Here is a 17,603-nt window from a genome sequence, read left to right on the forward strand (position 1 = left end):
CTATAACTAAAACACGATAATTAATATGAGTATTAATATAGAGTAAATTTGGGTATAATGGCTACAATTTTTTAAAATGTGAAAAACATACGTTTATTTTTATTATTTTTTAATAAGCGTTTGGTATGTTACTTTATTGAAGCTTAAAGCATGTAACACTATTGACATTAAAGAGAAAATATTTAATAAAAATTTTATATTATTAAAATACTGAAACATAAACGTTGACCATCTTTCACAACTTTTAGGGAAAAGATAGCCATAGTATTATAGAATAGTTGACCGTCCATATTTTATATACTTAACATTTATAAAATAATTCAAAAAATTATAATTTTACATATTTGGTTTTATTATCGCATATTATAACATATTTAATTTTATTTTTAAACTTTTTTAATAATAAATGTTTATATAAGTTTAGCATCTATTTAACTTTATTGTTAGTACTAAAAAAAGCATCTATTATAATATATCAAATTTAAAATATTAGGTGCGCAACTTAATTCACGTTTTTTTTATAAAATATATACATAAACATTTAAACCGAAAAAAATCATGAACCATCTTACTTAAACTGAGAGAAAGATAGTCATAGTATTTATTTAAAAAATAGAAAAGGAAATAAAAGATATAATTACACATTACAATTTACATAACTTTGCTTTGTGTTTAATTGTGACAGCTGAACTGTAATTTATTCGATGTTAATTGTGATAATTTTTAATGAACACATAAAAAACCTTGCAGGCAGTCAAAAGTAAAAACGTGATATAATATAATATTCACAATATTGTTATTTCGAATAATATACGCACATAAACTATAGTAAATATCAATTATTTTTAAAAATAATTACAAGAACACATTATTTCGCAATTGGAGAAATTATAGCCATTGGGTTCTTCGTATAGTCACCATACCTTAATTTACCCTATAAAATTTATGCAACATGAGAGCTTATAAAAATTCGCTTATCAAAACTCTGTGCTTGGGGTAGATTTTATAAACTAAATTTTTAAATAAAGGTTAAAGATTATATAACATTATATATACTAAAAATTCTCTTAAAAAAGTTAAATTAAGTTTTGTTGTCTTTGTTTACAGAATTTTTTAATTTAGTTTCTTGAAATATTTTTAATTATATTTTTTACAATTTCTCTTTCGCCACGAATTTAAAAAGATTGACGGTTGAATGCATATAATATTGTCAGAGGGAGAGAGAGGGGGGGGGGGGAGAGATATTCGTTATTTCCGCGTGCTCATTATTCACGATTTGTCGTCAAATTCATCCGCTTCGGTCAGGTAATCTCGATCGAAGGCGAATAACGAGCATCAGTGAAATCGCTTTTTTCCCCCCTTCCTCTCATTCTCGACGCGATATAGCCGCACGGCCGCGCGCAACTCCACATAGAATCAGGGGATTAAATCAATGTACCGTGGGGGCCGATATGAAGCCAGCCGAACGTATGTAATGCGTCTCTAAACGCCGGCAGAGAAGCGTAGATCCGATAGATTCGAAAATTCGCGTTTGGCCGATTGCTCGAGGCGCGCGTACGCTTCTATCTCTCGGAAACGACGCAACAATGTCGATTCGCGATTGTTTAACGCGATAAATCGCGCCGGCCGCCGCGGTTTCGAGAACGGCCGCAAGCGCGTGGTGCGGCGCGTTAAATATTTATCATAGGGAGAGTGCAGGAGAAAGAGATAGATAGAGAGAGAGAGAGAAGCGTAATCCGCGATGCGAGACGCCGATAAAAAATGATAGCAGCCGATTCGCAGGGGAGGCATCGCCGGTAATCACCGTAGAAAATCACATGAATTTGTAAGCGGACGGTGTGAGTTGCGCCGCAACTCGAGATTGAACCGCAACCGGCGGCTTCTACGCAACACTGTGATTTACATGCATATTAGGCGACATTGTGCCACGTGCACGTCGCGAATTTATAAGTGTACGCGGCATTTGTGCGTATTACACGTGTGCGTGGGAGAGCCCCGAGCGCCCGTGCGCTACGCGAAATTACATTGCGCCGTGCGGGACGTGTTGGTCAATTCGATGAATATACGTTATAAAATTTTATTATGCTGTGTAACGCCGCGTGTAATGCGTTCCATTATCGATTAATGGCCCCGATAATAGCCGGAGGGTAATACACTTTGTTTACTTTTGCACGTCGCATTTATTTGAAATCCGATTTGCTAATAGCAATAAATTCTTAATTCCCATACACCAAAGTATTTCGCGCATTCGAGTACATACTATTATACTTTTACGCACCTCTGTCCATTTTTTTTACATTTATATTATATAAACAACACGCGTTTTTATTATAATGTTTATTATTAGAATGAAATAAAAGTTACTATTATTTTTCCAGAGGGAAGAGAATTATATTTTATCCGTAGAAGGCGAGACAAAGTTTCTTTCCTGAAAAGTATGTTAATATTTCTCGCAGTATTTATTATAGGAAAGAATTATAATATATGACTTAAACTAATAACTACTAATAAATGCTATTAATAAAATATAATAGGATTTTCTTATATTTTTTTAAAGACATTTGGTATAAAATGTTGAGTATCAAGAAGTGATGGTTGTTATGGAAATTCGAGGTAGAGCATTAACATCGGTACATTGTTCCGTGTGACTGCATGCAGTTGTTGCACGAAAATCAGGGACAAATTTACTCTCACGGGAAGACTGAGGGTGAGCAATAATTATCGTGTCACGTCGAGCCCGATTTGAATCAGGGCTTTCGGAGAGCGGGAGGCTTAGTGGTTTGCCTTTGGTACATCGTGTCTATTTTATCGTGCACGCTGGAGAGAGCCATGCAAAGCCTTTGATGTTCAGCAAGACTCTTAGCACGATGGATGACGGAAGGAAGAGTCGAGAGTGAAGCGGTAAGGGTAAGCGCGAGTGCTGCGAGTGGCACGCCGTGTGCTTTCTAACGTCCCTTTTTTTTCTATCACTTAGAACTCGGGAGGGGAAAAATTTCTTCGCCTTTGAGCGGGTCCCGCACTCGCGCTCAACGTACGTTGCTCTTCTCCCTTCCGCCGCTCCGTTCTCCTTCTCGTCTCGGTTCTCTTTCCGCCTGGATCGCCGTCGAACTTTACTCCCTTTGATCTGTCTAATTCGTGAAATTGTTATTCTGTCACGGACCAGTTTCCAGTTGCTCGATCGTCGCTGCCAAGACAAGCACGTTAAAATTTCTCAAGATAACCAAGATTCCATTGCGTTATTTCTATAAATAAACGATATCTTTTTTGAAATTATAAGGTTACAATTTAAAAAATTTGAAATGGCCATTAACGAATGAAATTGATAGAAGAAAATTAATTTGTGAGTATTACCATTACTTTTGTAAAGAGAGAAAATGATTTGCAATTGTCGGGGAACATATATTATGTAATATAATTCAACTATTTCTAATTATTCAATTATTATGATAATTAAGTAAATTTTAATATTGATAATTTTTACTTTAATATAAAATATTGTATATATATATATATATATATATATATATATATATAATTTATATACTTTTTATTTTGTATGCAAATTATACTTTATACACAGAAAAAAAGTAATATAGCCAATAACATATGCGGGCTGCCAACTACATAAAATATTCAATACAATAATATTTGCTATTAATGCAAGTACAATGTTGATACTGCAATAGCATATATTATTGTATTGAATATATCTGTAGTTGGCAGTTTGCAACAACATATCTTATTGAATATATTACTTTTTTTTTCAATGTAGTTTCAAATTTTTCTAGAGCTTAAAATCACAATCGGTTGTCTTTGATAAACAACTAATCATTTGAATTGATAATCAGTATGTCCTGCAAACTGTGATTGTTACCACGGATTGTTACATGTTGAGAAACCAATGGATAGCAGTTTAAATGCTGGAACAGAGAAAGAGGAAGTTGAACGAAGCGGCCCCTATTAATTTGTTTAATTGTGCTGACGAATCAAACGGCTAAAAACCCGAACCTCCGTGCACTCTCTTTCTTCTTTTCAACTCCTTTGTCTGTTTCTTTCTCTACCTGACCGCCAGTTTCTCTTTCTTCTCTCCTACAAATTATCGTAATTCCTCTGATTCGGGTTAACGGGAGAAGTTGGCTTGAGCATGTAGGAGCAGGAAAAGCCCAGTGGTGTGCAGATTGTGAGAGAGAGAGAGAGAGAGAGAGAGAGAGAGAGAGAGAGAGAGAGAGAAAACGGAATAGAAGATGAAAGAGCGAGAGGAGGGAATGGGAAAATCGAGGGTTAGCAGCCCTTTGCTCAAGTGGTAAGACCAGCTCCGTACGCTGCACTAGAGTCTAGAGTACTTCAACACTCCGAAGTCGAAGAGGCGTTCATTAAACGATAACTCACACTCGGAGAATCGTCTTGTTAAATTGTCGATCTAACGACAATCAGAGCACAACATTCATGGATTGCGCGAAGGAAGTACCATCGTGACCAGCAAGTAAATTTATTGCGCAAATGAGAACGCTGAGAACGATGATGGCCAATGTTTTCAGTTTATCAGAAAAAGATATGTGTATAGTTGTGTTACGATACGCATAATGTTAAATACATTTAACATTTAACAAATGTATTTAATAATTATCAGTGATCTATCTACGTTAACTACTTTATATCATTGCTATAAACGGAAAGAACGATTTATAATTGAAATATGTGAAAATTTAATCAGCTACTGATATGCAAATCATTTTGTTGGATTAAAATAATTACGTAGGGCACTTGAGTGTGACGGGCAAGGTTGCAAAAAATTTTAACATTTTAGTAATCAATTTGAATGTTTTACACAATTATTTTGATAATCCAACAAAATTACTTTTTGGTCTTTATCGAGCTAAACTTTTAGATACTTTAATAAAATTGTTCTTTTGCGTATATGTAAATTTTTTTTATATTGTAGTTAATTTAAAAAAAATTTAATTTATTAAACAATTTATTTATGTTACTTTATATTTTATATATTATAATATATATATATATATATATATATATATATATATATTAGTTTATTAAGTTAGAAATTTATTTTAAACATTTCACATTTTTTTCTAAATGTTATACATGACAAATTTGCTTTCGCTAATTTGCACGTGAACTCGAGATACTTCTGCATTTATAAAGTACACACGTACAGATTAATATTTTCAAACCTTTTGAATGACCATATCAGTCATTATTTGCTGTTGCACGAACTTACTCAACGTGCACAAACAGAAAAAACGTTTCGGGAAATGTTTGAACCATGTTCCCTCGATATGTAACACGATGGTAAAGGGTAAATATCGGCGCGCACCACCATGAGGAAATCCGATTACGCGCATTAAAAAATCATCGATCGAATTTTGTTTCTCGCGTAAAGGGAATTCAGTTTCGGGATCTGTGTGTGATTTCTGTGCTTCCGTTTGAGTTTCAATTACATGCATATGCGTGATATTATATGACGCATGCACAGGCACTTTCTATCGACCATTCTGGATGATGTTTCCAATGCAATTGTAGCCGCAACAGCTGTCCATCAAGATTCGCTTGCGCTCTTAATTAGTATTTATAATCGTGCATCGATATTGACGTGTCGAAACGGCGATCATCTGTCATATATTGTGGCGTGCTGAATTACACGGTCACACAATTTCATTATTTTCAATTGGATTAGTCGATGTCAAAATAATATCATTATTTTGATATTGGAACAATCAATGACGCTTTGTAATTTATAGACAGAAAGATATATGGGATATCTTTCAGCATAAATATTTTCGATTTTCTATGTTCACATAGTTTATGTGCTTCATTATAATATATGAAATACTACTTATATTTTATAATGATTCAGACTTTTGATTTGTGTCAAGATAAAACGATAATGAAAATTGATGGTCAAAATAAAAATTGTTTTAAGACATAAATATTATTTTCAAGATACTTGCAATGTAATAATAAGCATGATAATTCGAGATAATAAATAATAATGAATTCTCGAAGTGGCACACAACAAAGAATGATTGGAATAATGTGTGTAGATATTAAGTAGTCAAAACTAAAACTAAACCTACTCCGTAACTTTACGCGGATTGAAACCGAAAAATAATAATTGACAAGTAATTTCGAATGCAGGTATCGCGTCTGATACCTCCGCGAAGCAGATTAGTTGCACATCCTTATGTCAACTTCGTCCTCTGTAATAAGCACCTCATATGCCGATGAAGCATGCCTATTACCATGTACCGCGTGTAATGCCATCCAATACGGTGACATACGTACGTGCAACGTGTACAAGTTCCTCTAAGAATTGCGTCAGAACTCCCGCGCGCTCTAAGGAGACCTGGAACTAATATAGACGCGGCGCCAGGAGATTCTACAGACACCACCTAATAGAGTTCGTGATCTACATAAAGGATCGCTCGGGTATCGGGAATTAACTTTTACTCATTAATATGTACCGTGTGGAAGCGCCGCCGGAATGACACGCGAATGGGTAACGCCGCGACGTCAACGTCGATCCGACCGGTGAAATTTGTCCTCGGAGAAGACACCGCCCGCTCGTGCGTTGTCCGCTAATTTAGCCGGGAGGCGTTCCGGCGTTTGCAACCGAGTGCCGTTAATAATGTCACGTCGTTAACTGTCGCGCTGCGTCTCGGAAATAGAACTTCGCGACTGCGAAATATTGCGAAGCGCTTGGACAACGTTAAATTAAACGACTGCGAAAGCATTGCGTCAGCTGGAGACGTTAATTTGTTTAACGCTGTTTTTTTTTCCGAGTAAACCTCATGTAATTGCAGACGTTCCTCTTGCGTACTTTATTCAATGTCAAATCAAGAAGAATGATCTCTCTCTCTCTCTCTCTCTCTTTTTCTTTCTACGTTTTTGCCTAGGCATTTGCTGAGGCACTTAACGTTGAAAGTTTTGGTAATTTTCAAATTAAATTCTTGATTTTTTAATATGTTTGAATTATTACTTTTCAAAACTTTACTTAAACTAGTATTTTATAAATGAAATATTATAAGAAATTTGCGGAGCAATAAAGATAAACTGCAAAAAATAACATACTGTCTAATAAGAACCATGCATTTTTATTTCCACTGCGTTCTTTTCGATTTTCGTTCTCTTTTCCACAATTTACGATTATTGTACGAAAATTCTTATTCTATTTTTTACTCTCATAATATTTACTTTATATCTTATAATATTTTTATTTTTATGCCTTAAAATGGTATTTTTATTAAAATAAACTTTTTAAATTTCACATTTGAATACATATTTAAACATATTTGTTTTTAATTTCGGGAAAATTTTTTTGCAAAAGTTGTGTAATCACACTATATTAAACTAAATTGAGAAATAATATATATTCTATTAACTTTTTGAAATGTTCACGTTTAATACTTCGAGTGAAAAAGAATCAATTACTTTTTTCAGTTTTTGAGATAATTTATTATATAGAAAAATTTATTATACAAAAAAAACAGCTTAGTAATAATTGATAATAATAGTCAGCTTTAGATAATAGTTACTAAGCTTTAGTGAAATAATAATGTCAACTAACTGTTTGATTAATACAGTAAAATATTTATGAATATTTAATAACTGTTGGATAACCATTTAATGGTTGATTAGCTACTATTGCTATGTTTGATTACTATTAATATAATTATTACTAAAAATTTGGTTATATTAACTGAACAATTGAAATTATTTTACAAAGCTCCATTATTAGTATCAAACTTTTTTTCCAATGTATGCGTTATCTAACAGTAAATAAAATGGATGTGTTGTTCTTTGTAATTTCCCAAATCTTACAATAAGTTTTAAAAAATTTTCCATCGTGTGATTTCGATAATGATTCAGGAAAGGGATTAGAGTTTCGGGTTTGTCTCCTATCCGACACAAACGCCGAGATCACAATGAAGAGAGATATAGGTAATGAAAATGCTCGAAACAAAAAGAAAATTGTTCCGTAACGCCGTAAAGATCTATAGGGAGGGAAAGAAGGAAGATGGTGAGGAAGCGGAGTAAAAAAAACAAAGGGAGGAGAACGGACTTCCTTTTATACACCAGGGGTATAGAGCCACTGACTCAGCTGTGCTTTCACGTCCGTCGCCGTAATGAAACGAGACCCCTAATGTCATTTGGTCCGGCTTTCTCTCGACATCCGGGTGGTTCTTCAAGACGGTCGCAGTCGCGGAGGGAGTGAAAAGAGGGCGGATACGCGCGCGACGGAACGTATAGAGGTAGAGAAAGAGAGCCGCCACTTTTCGAATTAACCGGCCGGCTCTCGCCTTAGCTAAAACACATCGTCCGAGGAGGTCGACGGCTGTGAGCCGCCGTCCTCGTCGGATAAGAGCGTTGAACGAGCGAGGGGACGGTTGAGTGACTATAGGCGAGTATTTGCCGGCGGTAGTCGCAACCGCAAAGCTCCGGATCGGAGCGTGACAAACCTTGAAGGAGAGGGCACGTATGAAGGTCTACTTCGACCTCGCCGAGTCTCCGTTTTCCGCCAACTGACCGCGTCATCGACTCTTTCGCCCGATTCATTATCCCTCTTCCCGTCTCTCGAGGGAGATATAGGTATGCAGCCGTTGTCTATCTTCCGCAATGCGAAATCCCGCTAAAACTCGTTTCCCTTGAGGCGCGAGCTTTTTTGCGGTATCCGCAATCGGCTTTCACCGGCGGTTCCCTCTCTTACTGACACCGATGCGCTAGATGCGCTAGTTCCCGTTCGGCCATCTCGGATTCTTACGGGAATTAAAAACAGGCACGAACATTTGCGATGATATAAGTCACGCTGCGGGGTCATGGGAAAAACTTAAGCATAAACAATTTTCCTTTTATTTTTATAATCTCTTTTAAAGTAGACACCGGAAGGATTTTCTTAACTTTAGAAGAAGTTCTTCTAAAAGATAGATATGCAATTAAAAAATGTTAAATTTTCTTATAACATGCACAATTTTTCTCCAATTGTAAAGATTATAAACAAATAATAAATTAATAAAAATTATAAATGTAGATTTTTTAAGCGTACATTATCTTGGATAATCAAGTAGCTCTTTGAATCACTTTTTATTATTGCACACTCATTACTTAAATATTATGATGTTTAAGGTTTTGAACACAACATTTCTGTACTAGTTATGTTTTATTATAACGATATAATTGTTGCGAACGTCAAATAAAACATAGTCTACATGAAATGATGTCTAGAAGTTTGTTGGGAAGATTATATTCTTAATTTTAAAAGACATTATTAAAGAAAGGAAAAATACATTCTTAGCCATTAAAAATATGTTAATAGGACTCGTATAGTATAAAAAGTATATAGTTCTCTTATTTTTTAAATACTTTTTTTTTTTAATGTAAATCATCTTTCGTGTGAATAAAATGACATTAATTTTCAATAAGAACTTATTAATTATTTTCTGAACGCATCAAGTGACTTTCATTATTATAAGTTATTGTTGTCATAGATAAAATCTTTGAGTTGGTTATTCAACGTTATTCTCGATGCGTTTTTTAAATCTCATCTTATGAGTATTGGCGATATTGCCATTGCGTTTTTAAGCATATCATGCATACATATGTGTATTCAATGTTCATGCGATATCTGTAAAAACGCGGAAGACGCGTAATGGTAAAGGATTCCCGAAATAGACTTTTGCGGTTATCTTTGAAGAGCGGTCATCCTCATAGAGCCTATATGAGTATACGTATAGATAATTCGATCAGGGAACAATGCCATGTTTTTCTACTCCCCTAAGTAATCCAGATAACAAAGTTCCTCTCAATCTGGCCTATCATCGCACCAATATCCGCCGGTTAGGACGTCCTGGAGTCCTATCCCGATATCTTCGTCGTCGGTGTCCCTTCGTCGCTGATCCGATTACTGGTCGCTGTGAAAGGGTATTGCGGAATAAGCGAGTGGTTAGACTTTCTTGTGTATAAAGATAGTTTACGCTATATGCGACGTTATACGCAATCGCACTCCGAAGCCATTCGACGAAAAAACTTCCCAATCAGTCCTCTTTTTCATTTCCCGTTCTTATTTTATAACACTATTACTTTTATCAGTTTTCCATTCAATGATCTGTACTTATTTTTCTAATTGTACATGTACGTTTCTATGGTGAATTTATGAATTATCGAAGAAATATTATAATTATATATATATACACCTTAATACATAATATTGCTGTTTGCAATGTAAAAACGCAATATAAAGAAACATTCGCTTCGAAATGATCGCGGTGTCAAGAAAGTCAAGATTGTAGCCATGGTTCGATGCTTTCCTCTCTTTCCGAAAAATCCCACTTCTTACAACACCAGGTTAGATCGTTTTCTTGGAGAGTTACCACCGGCAATTTTGAGTCGCGCGATCCGAAACGGCATCGCCGTGTCGTGAAACAGCCGCCGCTTAAGCTACAATCATCGGGCTAATGTGGCAGATACCTCCCACGGCGAAATTAAGGCAAATCGTGTACGGGCCCTCGCCGCCATACGACACTGTTCCACCGGGAAAATCGATATGCAAATCTACGTGCAAATCCTAGTAATCTCGCTCGCCCGTCCTGCAGCCCTTGCAACGGCTCAACGGGCGGATGGCATACACCCTCGTTCTCCCTCCCCTTCGCACCTCTTATCCACCCAATTTCTTTTTCCCCCCCGCTTTCTTTCTCTCTCCCTCCCGGTCCGCATGGTTCCTCTCTATCATTCTGTCTGCGATGCTCATTTCAGCGGCGAGAACACGTTCTTTCCCTCTCGGCGTGCTTCCGTTGCGCGGCTGCGACAGGGGGCTGACGGGGGGTAGATGGGTGAGAGGTTATAAAACGGGGTTAGTCCGGGTCTGAAGGATCGTGTTCGTCGGCCACCTTCGACGACAGGGCTTTATCGAGGTGAAAAAGGTTGCTCGACATCGACCTCCCGCCGCCATGAAGTGAGCAACCATCCCGCAAGCCCGTCTAACATACCGCCCTCCTGCTTTTTTCCCTCCTGCGCCCCGTCGTCGAGTCGTTCTCGCGAGGATGTCTTCGCGTAGGTTTTTTTCCACGCAGCTAGATAGGGAAAACGATCCGAGTGCTCTCACGCGACGACGAATTATTATCGCGTGGTTTACTGTCGTACTTCTTATATGTGATCCTCGTAATTTTGAGCCGGATATTGATGGTAATAAAATTCTTTATGTCGCTTGGCTCCGATGAACGACGCCAATGTCGAACAAGTATGGTCGTTTTGCACTATTTTCATAACTACGATGTAACATGAACGGATCCGTCCATATTAATAAAATTTTTAATTTATTAAGCTGTATTTTCCTTCTATGTTTAATCGAAGTAGAACGTTGAAACTCGATTGACTTGTAATTGTAGGACAGATTATTTAGTGAATTTTACAAGTATACATTTGAATTTATTTTTAGATTGAAATAAATAGTTTTTTGATGTTTGTTAATGTAACTTTTCTAGATTTAATTTCAATTATGCTACAGAGCACTTAATTACCAAAATATGTAATTTGCTCCAAACTGAAAAAGGTCACTTGCAAAGTGGCAAAAAATTTTTGGTTAAAGCCGTATTCTATCGGCACGAGTAACATTTTGTTTTTCGCACTGGTTTATTTATGTAAGATGGAAGAAAAGAAAATACGTGTACGTCCCGAGATAGCTTGTATTTGTGGGAGGTTAGCGCGAAAGGAAGGAAGACAATCAATCTTGATCCCAATTATCGCGTCGCTCAGCGACTGTAATTGAGTCGGTCTCGAGCCTCCGTCCGCCTCCATCCATGGCATTTCTTTTGTAATGCCGGAAGACTGAAACAATGAAGGCACAGAAGTTTCTCCCCGTTGCGCTCGTACGAGTCGACTGGAAGCATTTTTTGGCTTTACCGCACCTGCTCGTTTCGCGCCGACGAGTTATCAAGAAACGAACTGCCGAAGATTATTTATTATCTTCGTATTGATTGGACTTCTTTTACCTTCTAACTTTCTCAACTTCATATTCTTCCCGTTATGTAACAGAAAAAATTGCGTGCGCAACTTGAATGAAATTATATGATACAAGTACGGATAATTGTATAAACATCTTATGAAGGAATAGAGCTTAATATTAACATAACTTTAGATGAATAATGCAAAAAGTACATTTTTTATTATTACACAATTATTATTGTAATCATTTTAATTTAAAAATTTTTGCATAATATATAGATGCAATAATTGATTAAATTGATATATAATGTTGATAATGATCAGTTTGTTCACCATGTCTAAAGTAGCTTCAATATTTTTCTTTCTTGAATTGAAAAATTAATACTATGACATGGGGAAGTTAGATCCAGTTAGAACGTGTTTGTCTGAAATTATATAAGATTAGTTTTAAATCAAGCAGGGTTTTGTTGCTACGTCACTACGTGACTCAGAAGTTATTGTATTGTCTTAGAACGTAATAAGGTTAATACCTTCTCTGAATCGGCAATGTGAAAATAAAGCGTTCATTGTGTGCTGCCTTATGTTATTCAGCTAAGCTATTCAGCTAGGCTATTCAGCTAAGCAGATAAACATGAAATCGAATATTAGATATCGCAACGTAGGTTTATACTGTATCAGATTGTCGTTTATATTTTCATAAAACTAAAGGAGTGACTTGTCCAATATCTTCTACGTGTTGTACATTTTTAAGCAACGCACGAGTACTGTCATAAATTACATTATTTGTTTATCGAAATGTCAAATTGATAACTTTCTAGCTTATACTTTCTAGTTTTATGGATATCAATGTATATCATGGATTATTAATTCTGTAATAAATTTTCTTGATGATTTTTAACGCTTATTTAGGAAAATAATTTGGTTTAATGAGTGATATGATTACGTTTAATGTGCGTAATGAATTATATAATATGTTTAACATTTATCAAATAATTATTGTTTAGAATGTACATTTCGCTGATAATCATTGTGCACAACATCTTTCTCAAAAATGATTGTGAATTGATTTTAATATGAAATTATTAGTATGAGAGAGAAAACGCGTTTATTACGTTGTTTGTCTTGATTTTTAAAAGATTATCTGACACAATCTAGATTTGTTAGCATTAAAATTAAATTTTCGTAAGAACTGAAACAATTCCTTAAAAGATTTGTAAGATATTACGTCATTACGTATGAAATTTACGAGGCTATCCGTTTCCGGAGATCCTCTAAATATCATTAAAGTTTCATTAAAATTAGAGGGGAGTGTTTTGCACAGCTCCCTAGAGAATGCTGTTTCTTATCAGTAGTCCCTTTAATATTGCACCTAGTAGCTGACGCCTCCTAGAATATACAGCTTAAGCATTTCGAAACCATATTTATTTGTATTATTATGGTATTTATTGATGCATTTATTTAATGCATTACATGATGCATTTATGTAAACAAATACTAATTATCGTTATTTATATAATTTACATTCGACATTCTTTTATCTGTTTTTGAATTTTTTCGATTGTTTGTACATTAAGTTTATCTTTAACATTAAATTTATACGAAAATGATGACCTTTATCTGAGTTGCTTAGACTTAGTTGCACCAATGTAGATTGACTTTAATTCCAGTTTGACTTACTTCCTATCGTTTTCGAATTCTTAGAATTAGACAAAGATAGAAAGTAAGTTAAACCGAGATTAAAGTTGGTGCAAATGTCGTATCTTAAAGAATTACCGTTGATCAATTAATTACAGTGAAACATGAAGATAGACATGTTGAAAATAACTTTCGCGAGAAGAAATAAATGCTGTCAGCATCAAAGCCCGCGATGCAGACATTGACACGCGTTGTACACGCCATGTAGCTTGTGCAGGAGCAAACGCTCGAATCTTGTCTCATGCAATTAGTCGAGCTTAAACCGCCCCGTGTCAACGAGAGGTCGGCTCTTGGGGAGCGCGACGACGCGGAGGTAGCGGTGACGACGGTGAAGACGATGAAGAGGGCGGAGCATTTCCTCTCAATGGGTCGAAAGTTTCTCGTGGCGGGTACCTACACATTATTCCTCGAAACTCTCGAATGTGCTTAATTAGGCGATATTTGAGCGTTCGTCCCGGCGACGCTACCACCAACACGACCTACCGCTTCCCCTTGGCCGCCCAACTGTCGCAACCCCTCTGTCTCTGACGGAGTTTACGCTCGCAAGCCGCTATTACCGAAAGCCACTGGATTTCCGTAAGAAAGCACAGGCGGCTGGCGGTGGCTACCGCCCGGTTCTATATAGACGTCTTACCTGAACTAATATTGTTAAGGTCTAATTAGTACCACCGCGACACCAGGCGCGACCTCGCCTCGTCCCGCCTACCCTTCCTTCCTTCCTTCCTTCATTTCCCGCGGGTTTCCGTTTCTCCGCCACGAGTCTCTTTCCGAGACCCGGTTCGGCACTCTCGACGGTGCTCCTTCCACTTTCCCGCCTTCGTGCCACTTCCGTATTCCAACCTTGCACCCGCAACTTACCTCATAAACCGCGTTACAGTCCCAACACCCGAATTATGAAAAGGGTGAAGGAGAAAGAGATAGGAAAAGTAAATGAGAACCCGATATGAAGGGGTGAATAACGATAGGTGTTTTTGAGACATTAGCAACATCACACATGAGCCACTTGTAACGCGAATGCGTTCCTTTCGCGGTTAAATTATAAACGAAAGTTCGTATTACGCATAGCCCCGCCAAAAGCAATGCCGCAGTCGAGTACAGGAACTGATGAATTATGAATCTGATGAATGAGTACTATGGCGAAATTAGTATCTGCGTTATAATATTATAATATCATTGATACAAATATCAGATATCTCAATGATCGTTATGTCTGCGACGATACTGAATACCAGGGATTATATTCTGCAAGCCCTCATCCAATTTCATTATTAATACATTTATATAGTCGATATCCAGCTTTGAATTAATTGTTGAAGCAACACTGGAATAATTTTGTATCGTTTATTGGAGGCAAACTAGAGGAGGAAGAAATTCAGCGAATAATATGACGTTCAAAATTATTCAATGATTTAGTGATTCATAAATCAATATTGATTGAAAGAGTAATAGTTGCACATTTCAATTTATTTGATTGTTAGAAATTTACTATGATTCGTGTTATGTGGTTTAATAACAATCCCACTGTTCGAGTTGTTCACTCACAACAGCAAATAGAATTTTCTCGTGTGTTTTTTTTTTTTTTTTTTTTTTTCATTTTGTGATAGTTTTCATAAACGACGGCAGCTTTAAATGCATTCTGTATTTTTGTTTCAGGGCCGGTGTAATCGAGAGAAGCCACCTTGCAAGTATTTCCATCCCCCACAGCATCTGAAGGACCAACTCTTGATAAACGGGCGTAACCACTTGGCGCTGAAAAACGCGCTGATGCAGCAGATTCAGCAGGGCCTCACGCCGGGTCAGCCTCTCGTGCCCGGGCAGGTACCCACAGTGGTATGTCCAACAAATTAACATGATCGTTGCACTTCTTCTATGCTATTCACACATTCACACACTTTCTCTTACCACGATCGTAATATCTGGATTTTGTCTGTGTTTAGTCGAGGGTTAAACTGTTAGATTATATATATATATATATTTTTTTTTTTTTTCGATAAGCAACGCTGCGTAGATTATCGACGGCGTGGTGTTTAAGTTTTCTTTTCACGTCACTGTCGTACCAAGAAATTTTCAAGCTAATAGACGCTATTAATGTAGACGCTACGTTTATGTACGCAATCTCGTGTATTATTTTAAACTAAAACACTTTACGAGCTTTTTTCCGGACTAAGATCCAAGTCGCATATAAACGCAGCAGCACTTCGCCGTCCATATTTACTTGCGTTCCCTCTTGCGAACATTGCACCGAGAAAACAGAGTTTTTTAAGAATTAAAGTTTAGCACGTCGCATGTTCTTGGTCAGTGTCATCCTTGTTTCCTAGAGTAAAACCCGACTTATCCACATATTTTGATAGACAGTCAATTTGTGGAATTATTACTTTATATTTAAATTATGGCTTCTTTTGAAATTAATATTATAATATTATTCGATTTTTATTCTCAAATTGCAAATTTCATTTATTTTTGTATTACAAATAATTGAATTTGAGACATTTAAAACAATTCCTAAAGTCAAGTAACTTTCGAAGGACACGAAACGCAAGTAAGAGCCTTCGATATGGACATGTTAGATTCTCATCGCGAACATTTCTCGTATTGTTTTGTATTTATCATGCAATGAGGGCGGCTCGTTAATTACGAGAAAAAACATAGTGTCGACACGCCGAACTTCCGAACGATAGAGTAGCGTTTGAGCGCGGAAAAGTTTCATCGACTCGTTAAAATTTCACGCGACATCGCGTGCGTCGTTGACACTCGGGGTAATTTTGATCGACCTGAATAAATCCTCGACGGCCGAGGAAACTTCTCTGCGCTTTTTCCTGAGCCCTTCCGTCTCTGTGCCGACCGAGACGATCGCTCTCACGCACTCGTGCCCGCACGCGAGTGCATTCACGCGTGAAGTCGTCCTTATTTCGTTTTTTTAATTAACGAATAATAAAAAGATCTGTCGTTGTTAACGTTTGCCCCTCTTGTTCTCTTTCTTTTTCATTCATGACATACATTCATATTTGTTGCTACGTGACATCGAATCCTATACTGTGACTGCCTGTCTGTCCCCTATGTTTGCCGCTGTGGCTCACGTGGTTGTGGTTGATTGTTGGTGTGTTCTCCAATTAAACGTCATTGGTGAACAGGAGGCACCAGCACCTCCGGCACCACACCATCACCTTCAACAGCAAATCCAGCAGCAACTTCTCGCTACCCACGCCTTTATGGTAACTCCTGGTTTTGGTTGGCTTCCACTAATTTTTTAGTTAATTTAATGCCACGCTGGCTAATAGTGGATGTAAAAGAAGTTTGCTCATTTATATAAATTCATAATAGCAAAAGACGATGAATGTCTTTACTTATTTTCAGTTTGCAATTCTTTAATGCGAAATTAATTACGTTTATAAGTTTACATCCACTGTAGCCATTCAAGCGATGCGCCTGTAATTAGTAAGCGTTCGTACGAAAGCTTAACTTTTATTTTAAGAGCGCGCCGCATAGTAAGTTAATAACTTATTTGCATGTTTTACGAGATGTTTTATTTGTTTATTGAGGAAAGAAATTTTGTTTGTATATGTTTTTGTAAAGTTTTTCTATAAAAGAGAAGAGCATGAGGTATCGCGGCTAAATGAAGTTTGCGCGTTCTTTGGCTCTGAATACGACGAATGTTTCTTCTTTCTCTTGAAAATATTTTATACGTTACGTTTTTTATAAATATTTAAATGTAAAAAATTGTTAGATTCCCTAAATATAAGAATGAAACTTTTATGAGAGTCAAAGAGACGAAGAAAATGGATGCGAGGCAAGGTAATCTTGCATATATTATTGATTTTACAATATTTAAATTTTACAATATTTTACAATATTTAAATCAGTATTAGTAATAATTTATATAATTTTTGATACTCTGAAAAAATGCTGATGTCATATAAATATTGCTCAATTAATACTTTACAACGATTACCTGG

General features: G+C 36.5%; 1 protein-coding gene across 7 annotated transcripts in view; it reads left to right on the top strand.

The window, feature by feature from the left end:
• Positions 1 to 17,603, top strand: part of LOC105834902 (polyglutamine-repeat protein pqn-41) — a 385,320-nt gene that overhangs the window by 335,734 nt on the left and 31,983 nt on the right. For all 7 annotated transcript variants that reach the window (XM_012677736.3, XM_012677738.3, XM_012677743.3 and 4 more), the window contains 2 exons: positions 15,304 to 15,480; positions 16,782 to 16,862. In XM_012677736.3, coding sequence (XP_012533190.1) covers positions 15,304 to 15,480; positions 16,782 to 16,862 — 258 coding nt within the window. The remainder of the gene's footprint in view (positions 1 to 15,303; positions 15,481 to 16,781; positions 16,863 to 17,603) is intronic.

This window comes from Monomorium pharaonis, chromosome 2 (assembly GCF_013373865.1).
Source record: "Monomorium pharaonis isolate MP-MQ-018 chromosome 2, ASM1337386v2, whole genome shotgun sequence".
Classification (NCBI taxonomy): domain Eukaryota; kingdom Metazoa; phylum Arthropoda; class Insecta; order Hymenoptera; family Formicidae; genus Monomorium; species Monomorium pharaonis.